General features: G+C 33.0%; 1 protein-coding gene across 1 annotated transcript; it reads left to right on the top strand.

Moving 5' to 3' along the window:
• Positions 1-585: 585 nt before the first annotated feature.
• Positions 586-7,747, top strand: LOC113778655 (protein ROS1-like). Its single transcript, XM_027324130.1, has 6 exons — positions 586-1,123; positions 3,879-4,207; positions 4,482-4,529; positions 4,966-5,074; positions 5,158-5,196; positions 7,395-7,747. Exons 3-6 carry the CDS (start codon positions 4,485-4,487, stop codon positions 7,508-7,510), a joined length of 309 nt encoding a protein of 102 aa, XP_027179931.1. The 5' UTR covers positions 586-1,123; positions 3,879-4,207; positions 4,482-4,484; the 3' UTR covers positions 7,511-7,747.
• Positions 7,748-12,641: the final 4,894 nt, after the last annotated feature.

Genomic DNA, 12,641 nt, shown 5'->3' with positions numbered 1-12,641 from the left:
CAAAGTTGGACACTTATTAAGATGTGTTTGAGACGAGTATTCTTTTAAGATACGTTAGTATAGTGTGAGTGTTAATGTGGGTATTAGTAGTTATTTATGAATATTTCACTATGAGGATTCTTTTAAAAAGAAGAAATTAAATATTGTGAAGTGTTTATGTGTCATTAAGCTGCAAAAATTGGAATTAAATTGGAAAGTTTTTATAAGTCGTTAAGGTAGCATTATTAATTTCTAAAAAAATTAAAATAAAATAGTAAACTATTTGAGTGCGAACGAGACAAAAAATATTTTGAGTTTATATTTACATATTAATTTTGATGTAAATTATATATAATAACGATTAAACTAACATTCGGTGGAAAAACCTTTTAAACATAAATCCAACGGTTTGGCGTTTTGTTTTGAAAGATCAACAGTGTAGTATATCAGCTTCAGCATTACAGCATCACACACTCTTTTCTTTTCTTTTCTTTTCTTTTCTTTTTTTGTTTTTCCACTAAAATTTTCTACTACGGTATCAAGTGTTCTCAGATTTATGGGAAACAGAAGAAGTAGGTGTTTCGCTTGACTACTACTTACTGGCTTCTTACTGTTTTACCATCCGAAGCCTGCAAGTGTAAACACAGCCACCATAGCTCCAACTTTTCTTCTTCTGTCCTGCTAATCTGCTCTCTTGAAGTTCGAAAAAACTTTTTCTTTTCTCTCAATACGCCGTTCTCTCAACCTCGACAAAGACAATGGAATGAAAAGAAAAAGAAGGGGTTTTTTTGGCTCCAGTTACCCCAGCAAAATTGGGATGCAGAGGCTTTTTAGAAAGCTGGGGTGGTGGTTCAAGTAAATTTGAACTCTGCGGACAATGTCAAATTGAGTAGTACCAATTCTGATGGTAATTTGCTCAGGGAAGGGGATTTCTATAGTAGGTTGGGGACGAAAAATGGTTTTGCCGACAAAGAGTCTGAGAAAAGTTCCAGAATTGATGATTCAACTGGAAGATTGGGTGAATTTGGGGAGATTACAAATTGCACATGCAAATCATGAAGTTGTTAGGCCACCGCAGACTTCAGCAAATAGTCAGCCGAAGAGACAGTAGTATCAACTCACACAAATTCTCCAGGAGTTACTGGTAATTAAATTTCTATTCATTGTTCAGTTTAGCTATTTTATTAGGAATTCCCAAGCCATTATTTATCAAAATCTTTTTTATGTTTGTGTTATTTGCGCTGTTACATGGAATTCCTTCACTTGTTTTGCTTTTGTAGTTAATTCACTTTCTGTCCATTCTGTTGTTCACTTGAGGAGTAGGGAAACAGGGGATGCTAATATTAAATCAGCGAGGAGGCTATAAACAGAATTTAGTGACAGATTCCAATTTGGTGTACTTTCAACACTAGTTGATCATATTGAAGGCTGATAAATCCAATTGCCAATGTTTATAGTACTAGATTGATGTCCCATTCAAATTTTAGTGCCAGATTTATCTTTGTGTGCATGGTAAAGTGGGGAGGCCATTATAATCAGCTTTGGATGCCAATTTTGTGGAAGTCATTCCACTTTAATGGTGACAAGGACTGGTCAGTGGGAGTTCAGAAACACTTAGCTGAGGCCCTTGTTGTTTTGAAAAGTTTTATTGGGCAGTTTATGCAAAGAAGCCTATTAGTGTTACTTCAAATACGTCTGAACTCACACAAATCTGCAATCCATCAATTTATTCAAATAAGTCTTTTATTTTTAATGTCAAAATCCTACTCTATTTAAACGTGTCACTTCTCTATTTCCCTGATAAATCATTCAGTGGAAGAGGCAGTATCAAGTCAAACCAATTCTGGAGTTGCTGGTAATTGAATTTCTATACATTCTTTGATCAGTTTGTCATGGGTCTTGGGTGAGCAACATTTAACAAAAACTCTTCTTGACTAAGTATATAGTAATTCAGGCAAGAGATTAAACTGTTTTGAGACTTTTCTCATAATTTTCCGTCTCCCATGATCTTGTTTTAACAAAATTATTTGTTACATTCTTTGACAAGTGAACAAAATTTGACAAAAAATTATGCTTGAACGGAGAGATTGAACTGTTTTGAGATTTTCCTCATAGGAACTTAAATTGAATAATTCCTGATAATGGTATAATTTGCAGTGTATATTTGCATGGTTGTTGCATACTTGTTAAGGTGTTTTTTGTGCTTGTATTTACTCTAAGAATTGTCCAAATCGTACTACAAAGAGATCAACAACTTGTATTCTGTTGTGAATGCTGTAACAAGTACATCATCTATAATACATAACTTGATCATGTATACCTTAACTACCATGTAACAGGGTCTAAAATTATTTTCTTCTTTTCTTTTTTTCTGTATTTTTTTTATGCAAAGACTAAAGCAAAGGGGTCTAAAATTATTTTCTTCACTTTTCTTTTTTTTCTTTTTTCTGTATCTTTTTTATGCAAAGATTAAAGCTAGTGATACATATCTGGTGATGGTAATTGGGTCTAAAATTATTTTCTTATTTTTTCCTTTTTTGACTAAAGCTAGTGATGATGGTGGGATAGGAAGTTTGGATTCTGCCCTAGATTTAGAGAAGCAACGTGATAGAAAGAGGAAGAAAGCTAGTATTGATCTCAACATAAAACCATAACAGAGAATGAAAGTGAAAAAATATAGACCAAAAATACTTGACACAAGCAAGGCAAAGGAGAGTCCCAAGGCGAAGAAAATAAGGCAGGCCTCCCAAGACTCCAGAGTTGAGTCCCCAAGCTCCAAAACTTCGTACTCCAGAATCTTTACCTCCGAAGCTTGTAATCTGTGAGGAAATAACTTCATGCAAAGGGGAAAGTTTACCAACGACCGGCAAATTATTCATCAGAATTTTGAACAAGCAAGAAATTCATGTAGAAAGATTTTGGACTTTGATATGGCAAACGAAGTAGAAAAGAGGAATGATATTTGATAATGCTACTGTTGCTAATGTCAATGATATTGCATTGGCTAACCTAATGCTCAAGATTGGAATGCATCAGAAAAGTTGTTGATACATATGAATGTCGCAAGTGCCAAAAAAGTGAAAACACATCTATTTTCAATTTGTTGTTGCTTAGTCTAGAATAAGAATCAGAAATTTAGGATTTTGGTTCCTACAAAGGGATGAGGGAAATTATCAATGAGTATCATCAGAAAAATTTAACTATTCATCAGTGGGATGTCAAAGCCTTACCATTCTTACATTTTTCAAAAGCATTTAAGGAAAGAAGGACAAGAAGGCAAAGGAGAATTGTGCACTCTAAAATTGGGGTGTATTCCAAATTCAAGGAGACTATTAATTTGTACAATAGTCAAGAGTCGACAACCAAAAAACCAAAATAAGATTAGCTACCAGATCTGATGTAACAAAGGATATGGTTTTTAGCAGCAGCACATCATCCTCATTTCCTTCTGTACTTAAAAGTTTCCTCCTGTACCTAAAAGGAAAAGATCTGGGCCACAAAGAAGGCATAATACGTTAGTGTTATCTCCAAATATTGAAAGCTGCACATTAGGTAACGATGGTCTACCAATTAGTAAAGTTTCAGAAACTTGCCTCTCTTCGTGCTAATCATGCAAAGATGGTATGGATGAGCAAGGTTGGTATGGTTGATTTACACATAGAAAATCAAAATTCGGAGACAAACGAGGCCAAGGTGTCTCCTCTGGAGGATGGAGTGTTTTATCAAATACACAAAAACAACTTGCAGTGTGATAATGGCTTGCTTCAATTGAAAAATCAAAATTTGGTGTTGAACAAAATATTCCAGATATCGAAGACTTCAGTAATGATAATTGGACCTTATTTTATATTGCTTTCAACTTGACGAAAATAATTAACATTTTAATATTTTGGTTGCAGGTGCATATGATGTAGGTGTAAAGAAATGAGTCAATTTTATGCAAAAGTTAGAGTATTCATATATGACGGATGAAAGCATGCAACTTGTGGTGTGAGACCCAAATGCAGATGGTGCATTAGTTCCTTATGCGCATCAAAATTGGCAACTGGTGGTGCGAGAACAAAATATGAATGGTGCAATAGTTCCTCACAAAGGTAGGAAAGGAAACAAACCTAAAAAGCCAAACACCAAAGGTTGATCTTGATCAGGAGACGATGCGTATTTGGAATATGCTAACGGAGAATGGCGATGGTGATATAGCACAAAATGGTGATGAAAAGGTTATCAGGTAAAAAAAAGAAAAAAAACTAGCACTGGAAGCATCATGACAAAATTTGCAATTGTTTGACGTAATTTATTATAAGGTATTGCAGTAGTAAATGCATTCAACCTTCATATGCCAAAGTAGTGGCCAATGTAAAGAGGCCGTATTACATGTTCTATAATAACTATCAAGTTACTCTTTGGTGATTTCATGTTCGAACTCTTTTGATTAGATTGTTTGCTAATTTTACGATTTTCCTTTGCACTAACACATAAATCATGACCTACTTGCTTCTCAGACGATGCTAACCAAGACCAGTGTGATCAGAGTCAGTGGAACGATTCTAGTAAGCAAAACATCACTATACAGTACATTCTCTGTTTATTTAGTTTTTGATTGATTATATATTATGTACTTTAAAAAAAATGAGCGTTTAACTTAAAAGTACAGATACTATGCCGAACGGCAAACATCGTAAGCTTTCCTCTAAATGGAACATATTATCAGGTTAACGAGATAAAAGTCATCCTGAAAATAAATTTTTTTTGTGACCCAGAATATATTCCGACTCAAACCACTTAAGATCCGAGCCGACACACCAAACCATGACATGCCGCGACCCCCCACAATGCACATAGGTTAGATAGGAGGTTCAAGTTTAGAGCAAGATTTGAACTCAAGACCTCATTCATCATAAAAATTTTATTCTTCCATAACTGATATTTTTATTCATAACATCAATCAATAACAAATTTAGCTATGATATATGCAAATTTATGCAGGTCTTTGCCGACGACGAATCTAGTAATTACCCAATAAGTGTTCCTGGGGATTGGTTGTGGCATCTAGAAAAAAGATTTGTGTATTGCCGAAAATCCTCCATATTTAAAGGTGAATTGGCAGATTTTTAAAATACATAATGCATCATATTCACCAATGAAACTAATTGTAATATTTGTCATGATTTACTCTAGGAATGCAACAATGGGAGATTGAATCTTGCTTTTCGAGAGGTACGATACAAATTTTTCTTATGTAATTGTTATGACTTTGCAATTAAGTAGACCTAGCAGAGTTCCAACTAAATAAAAATTAGGCCATGAATTCATGGAGGTATACAAATTTTGTCTTATTGAGAAATGAAACCAAAAGTTAGGCCATAAAGAAAGGAGAAATAAATAAATTCATGCTATTTTGGGGTAGTTCCTGTGGATCGCTATGAGTTGTATATCTAACTGATTTCAGGCAATATTAATTGAAGTTTCAGCAAAGATACTCAAAAAGAAACCATAGCAACTCTCAAGTTGCTAACTAAATTAATGCACAATGAAGCATGAATTCTTTCCACATTAATTGTTGTTTGAGTATCATGACAAAATCGTAAGTTTGGGTGTCTTTGATTAATGGAAACTGGAAGAGGCGGCAGTTGCTTGTGCTTGTGTTACCCATAGGAGAGAATATTCCTAAATTCTGTTGGAATCTAAAAACCTTGTCTGCTTGTGGTTATCTAACAAGTGATAGGAGTTTAGATATGAATTTGATAATGAAAATTACTCAGCTTTTTGCTTGTTAAACTCATAAACTATGTGCCCATGTAGAGCCCTTGCTTCTACTGTGTTAATCTTCTGAAACAATATCTGCTTCTACTGTATTAATTTTCTAAAGCAATATCTGTTCTGAAATGCTATTGACTATTGAAATTTGAAAGAGAAACTTCCCATGTAACGAGTAGTTTACTTGGATGGATGTCTGCATTGATGATGTATTTTTATTTGATTTAAAGTATTATTTGGCAAGTGCATTTGGAAGAAGTAGCACTTTGGTGCAGATTCCATACCTATAATATAAAATCAAGTAGGAAGTTGGTTAATAATCTGATTCAATCCAAACACCAGAGAGAAATACAAAGGGAAAACAAATTTGAAATGAAAAAAGTATGTGTCCTAGATGAGTGTAAATCGTTATATCAATGCACTGAGTCGTGTTATGAAGACAATGTTCGGCAGGCGTCACAGTGGTGTCTATTGCAATGCTTCTGTGAACTATTGGAAACTGCAATGTGTTTCATTGATAGTAGAGCACAGGCAAGTAAAACAAAGAACCATATTAAGAACATTGCAAACATATTTAAGATTCAGGGATGCTTTTGCCAGCCTAAAGTCCCGATCTACAATTTCCTTATTTTATTGAACAAATAATCTTGAATAAGTGGATTCCTTCATTTGGCCTTTTCCATTATGAGTTCTTCAGAGCAGTTAATATTAAAGTCTATCTCATTTGGTCTACAAAATTTACGACCTTATCTTCTCACTGATATGATGAAAAACATATTTGTTGAGTCGTTTTTTCTGCAACATAAAACTTTTTCATAGCCTAATGTATGTGCCTGAGAGATCTCAAATTATCTCAGCAGCTTTTGCCAAGTATGAACTCAATTTTTATTTTCAACTAAAGAAAGCTTCTCTAGTTAAAAATCTGGAAAATGACCACTGCTTTATACCTTTGACACTAGAATATTGTTGTATGGGATTTGTCACTTATAATAGCATTGACATTGTTGCGAGTGCTAATCAAAGTACAGTGTCCGCATACTTCTGATAGGAATTTAACATGTTGGAACAGAAATTAGTGTAGATGTTTGAAAGTGCTAGTACTACTGCAAAATTCTTAATACGGCAATATTGCAGGTTCATATGCCTTTCTAATGAAACATATTAGGAAGTTAATGAATTGGTCATATGTGAAGTTATGATTTTAACATATCATATTATGTATCTTCTAGGCAATTGTTTTCAGTGTGCATTCTGTTTTATGATGAAGTATTTACTGCATATTTTCCAGTGAGACAGGGTGTATGACATATTGAGAAGAATTTGACGAACACCTCAAGTTAAGGTGCATGAGTTGAGTGCAATAAGTAATAAACTAGTCTCCGACCTAATGGCTTAAAGCATTTGGAAGAAGCTGTAAACTCAATAGTTCCCTCATGCTGTCCTGAGGAACAAAATTTGTTCTTAAAAACCTTAGAAGTCCAAGAGTTCATCATTTCTGGACCTGAAACGAAAAGGAAAAGTGTGATTTTGCTGAAACTGTTTACAAGACAGAACATAACTTAGTAATTGAATCTGTCATCTTGGAATCCTTTAGTATATGTAAATTTGTGCTAAATAGTACTGTACTTATTTACAGTTTTATGTTCTTTTGCCTCCAGGTTTTGTGTGTGCCAGGGCTTTTGACATAAAGACAAGGGAATCAAAGCCTCTCGCAGCATGGTTACACCCTCCTGGTGGGAAAGAAGAAGATGCAAAGGAAAAGGATGATCAGTAATTGAGAAAGGCAAAACAGTTAAGAGAGAGGAAGGAAAAGAATAAGATGCTCTTCAGGTACTGCACCCAATGCAATACAATAAATCAAAGATTTGATGCACAATTGAATATAGCCCTGAGCCCTTTTTGTTGATAATTTATTCAGTTAGCCTTTTGAAGGGATTTGAATCTTACATTTGTATTCATTTCTTACTTGTTGGAGCCACTTACAGTTAGGAAGTTAACGTGGCTGCTCTCTTGGTAAATATGTCATTTTTTTATAGTGATAAAAAGTATGTCTTTTTTTTTTACATGACGTTCATGTTGATCATGCTCCTTGAAGGTGTGTATTTATGTATGGTATCTTATTTTCTATAAGAAGGAAGATAAACAATGATCTTGTTGTCCAGTATTAATTTGGTCAGCCATCAAATTCATTTTTGTTCCTTAGCCTTCATCAGGGACCTTGCAATAGTAGACAAATAATGGAGTTTTATTTACTTTAAAACAAAACAGAAATAAAATGAAAATGATGGAAGTTTGGGTTATGCAGCAGCTTTAGCTAACTGTAATGAAAAGTTGGCCTTTATTCTGATTTCTGTTAGACTGACATACCAAACCATTATTTCCATCTAAGCCCAAAATAATTTCATCATCTATCAACTCATCCTTCATTTCCCCCTCCCCCCCCCCCCCCTCTCTCTCTCTCCTCTCCCTCCAAAACCAAAATAAAAAAAATAATCATCCTTCAAAACACTAAACACATGTTTTGAGCCCAATGGGGTCCAAATCCACCAACCTTAAAGTTTAGTTGGGAATTATGGCTATATGCTACGAATTATTTTCACAAACAATATGTCCATGTACAATTTTAATTGAAGCCAGCATCACTACATTTTATGTCCTTTATATATATAGGATAACATTTTTATATGTTATCAGTGTATAATTTTTTTTTCTACTAACAGATTTAGATCATCACATGTAACATGAATTCAAATTTGAAATAATTTCTTTTGTTACTAGTAGGTTTAGATCATGTCGATGGATATGAATTCAAATTTGAAATTAAATCATGCACATATCGTATACATTTAAAATTGTTAGTGAAAAAAATCATTATTTTGGTAGGGCGTAAAAAGTTGATCATTATATATACCATAAAACAATTAGCAAAAGAAGGAGAAGGACATTGGCCCAAAAAAAAAAAAAAAAAAGGAGGTAGGACATTGGACTACAACCTGCCTCTTCCCATTTGGTGTGTTTTCCTTTCCTTTGTGTTTTCTTCTCTTTTTTTTTTTTGGTTCCTTTTGTTCCCTGCAAGAACGGGATTTAATTTTTTCTATGTTGCAATTGCATTTCCTGCAAGACTAAATTTGCACCTCTCTGTGAAATGAAAATTAGATGAGAGTCAGCAAGGGATTCATCATATTCTCCACATAATTTATGATCTTAACCAAGTCTCCATATAATTTGTCGGCAATAAAAAAGTAGGCCACACAACTTAGGATAAGTTCTGTGAGTAATGGTTTGGGCCAAAAGGGGACGACAGGTGAAGAACTCAGACCAAGGCCCAGTTGGGTTCTTTCCTTCACGTGATCTATATCACACGCGTAGCAGAAAAACTGAAATCTTCGAAGTCAGAACCCAGAAAAGAAAATCATTTTTGACTTTGTGTTAAAGATGCTCTATCTCAAGATTCTTTTTTCTTGTGTGTAAATTAGATTAGTTCGAGATGTAAATATGATGATACATCTATTCATTCATGGTTACATTGTAATTTCTACAAGAAAAATATAATTCACTTAAATTGCTCCAATTGTTTGGATTATTTAAAAGACATTTGAATTTATAATTCACCAAATATCAGATTATATTTTAAACACTATAATATTTACAAACTCAAGTACGTCCTAAATAGTCTAAAGAATTAGAGGAATTTGAGAAAATTTCAAAACTTTCATCAAATTCTTAAATCCAAATGAAGCCAAAGTTCAAACCGATTTTGATCCAATTAGAAATATTGATTAGGTCAATAGCAATATACTTTGATGACATTTGATGATTTCGGTCACAAGATATCGACATGGATGAGGGGCTTCCTCACATTTGACAGCCAAGATTTGGCCAAAAAAAATTGTACAGTCCAAATCTCATCTTATATCTCGTTTTTAATAACACATGTGAGACTTACAAAATTTTGTTTTAAAATTACACATTATTGAAAGTAAGTTACACTATGTGTAAACAGAATTACACTATGTGCAAAATGCACATAATATTCAGCAACCGTTCCTGTCTCTGGTCCATATCGACATACAATTCACAAATTCCAACAACTTCCCCCTCCGGTACACTTTTTAACGCAGAGTTCTTTTCATTATTGTTTCTGTGTCTCTTTTCTATTTATGGGAAAACACAATCATATACAAACCAAATTTTAGTTTTGAGTATTAAATATGGCTAGTCATATCTAGCTTATGTATTGAATAACAATTTAACAGAACAATAAAGAACAAGATTTTATGTGAACAATTTAACAGAACAATAAAGAAAAAATGATAGGTCACCGGAGAATAGAAAGATGGGGAAGAAAAAGGACTCTTTATTTATTTAGGGTGTGTGGGTTTGGAGAACAAGTTCAATATTGGTACTTTGAGCGTGTTTGGATAATAGATTATTTAAAATATATTTTTTTAAAAAATACTGTAGCACAATTTTGAATGTGATATATATGAGATGATTGAAAAATGTGTTTGTAATGTAACAAATAAATCGATCTTTTCATGTGCATCTATTAATTGCTACTAAAATTCGGAGAAAGGTTAAAAAAGAATGCCACGGTTCTTTGTTCTAGCAATCCATGAGTTTTTCTCACTAATAGTTATGTGACTTGCATCCACATACTGTACAATTTTAGTTAGAGCCAGTACAGCCATAGCCATAGGTAGGGCTGCAAACGAGCCGAGTCGAGTCGAGTTTTGAGCTAATCGAACCGAGTCTCGACTAAATTTTACCAAACTCGAGTTCGAGCTCGAGCTCGACGAGCCGGCAATTTTCGAGCTCGAAAAAAAAATAAAAAAATAATTATTTTATTTTTAAATAAATAAATAAAATAATATTTTTTTCTTAATAAATAATAAAATATTAAGGATATATACGTAATTTTACCATGAAAATAAAAAATAAAAAAAATATATATATAATATACGTAATTTTATTATTAAATAAAAAAAATATATATATATATATATACTCAAGCTCGCGAGCCGGCTATCGAGCTAACGAGCTTAATATTTTGAGCTCGAGCTCGACTCGAGCCGCTCGCGAGCGGCTCAATTCGTTTGCAGCCCTAGCCATAGGTACCTGTTGACAACACTTCCTGTCCTTTATACAATAAAGGGATGATATCAGAAACCTCCCTTGAGGTTTCTTCTAAAGTCACTTGGCACCTCTAAAATTTTAAAAATATCATTTACCTCTCCTAATAATTATAAAAAAAAATATATTAACCCTCACTTGATGCATAATTTACATATCAAATAAATGAAATTCAAAAATTTTAAAAAAAAGAAGAAACAAAAGTCTCTTTCTTCTCTTTTCCTTTTTTCCAACATTCTCTCTTATTCATTTTTTAGATGACTATACAATATTTTATTTGTAAATTATAATAAATTAAATTTTATTTATCTTTTACTTCTTGTGATTGTGATAGAGTGGGGTATGATTTATTTGCTTATTTTGAGTTGATTTTTTTATAACGATCAGTACAATTTAAAGGTTTGGACACGGATTGAGATGAAGTCGGAAAAAAATATAAAGTTTATAAAAAAAATCAGTTTTGAACATATAGAATTCAATTGGCGCAAGTGTATTTCTTTGTAAATATCTTTTTATTTTTCAAATATATTTTTTATGGGCTATTGCATTATGACCTGGCAGTATTACTATAGATTGTTTTCTAGGTAATGATTTTCTTGAAGTAAGCAAAGTGGTTTAGGAATATTTTCATTTAGCAATTAAAGGGTAGTTTAGGATTTTTAAAAATTTTGTTACACAAAAAACAAAAATAAGAGAGGTAAATGATATTTTTAAAACTTTAGATATGCAAGGTGATATTAAGAGGAACCTCAAGGGAGCTTTGTGATATTAATCCTAGAGTAAAACATATCCTTAAAAGAAAGCAAGTTGACAACACGCAGTCTCATCCCAGTTGTCCCTTTTTTTTCCAGTTCTTTTTATTTCTTTTGGGAACGGGAATTTTTTTGTACGTTACCAGGTAGAGAATGTAGTTCCTTTTATCTGTTTTCTACTCGTTAAATTTGGTTCCTGAAGTTTAAACTTGGACGTAAATGGTCTATGTGTTTCTTTCATTATGTCTTCTTAACTGAAGTTTAAACTTGGACACACAGTTTGAGAATACCCAGTTCAGGACTAATAAGTAAATCTTTTGGTTATGTCCAGTTCATAACTAATAAGTAAATCTTTAATACACAGTTTGATTATGTCCATTTCACCATCGTTTCAGTATTTCATAGTTTGAAAATAACTTTTATGTTCAAGTTTAAATATGTTTTACTTATGTTAGGTATGCTGCTCACAAACAAGAGCTCAAAAATATGCTTAAAGCAAATGCTTTCAAAGATACATCACTTTTGCTACCTCCTCCAGGCCCAGAATTCATCAAAGATATTAAGACTGTTATGGCATCCTTTGATAAAGTAATTTCCCATGCATAATTGAAATTCTAATGTTTATATCTTTGCTGACAGAGATAATCACATAGTTTATTTGTATGAAAATTCCAGTAAAAAACAGCCTGGGTACGAGCAAAACCAACCTTCATTCCCGGACAGCAAAAATGTTGGCACACAGTCTGTGCTAATTGTCACAAAAATGTTGATGCTGATATAGACTGGATTATTACATGTCCTTCATGTAACGAATCAACTTCTATTCAAATGAGGTCAGTCATAATCAGACTGAAATAATTGTTACCTTGCTTTACTTTCTTACCTTTAAAGCCTCATATGTTGAAAACAAACTAATATAATAGTGAATTTGCTTCAATTTACTTTAGTTGAAATTGCTTCATAATCATAACAGTCTTATTAGAACTTCTCTCATGCTGACAATGAAATTTTTCAGGTGTT

Source organism: Coffea eugenioides, chromosome 7, assembly GCF_003713205.1.
Source record: "Coffea eugenioides isolate CCC68of chromosome 7, Ceug_1.0, whole genome shotgun sequence".
Taxonomy (NCBI): Eukaryota; Viridiplantae; Streptophyta; class Magnoliopsida; order Gentianales; family Rubiaceae; genus Coffea; species Coffea eugenioides.
This window is presented reverse-complemented; position numbering and strand designations above follow the sequence as displayed.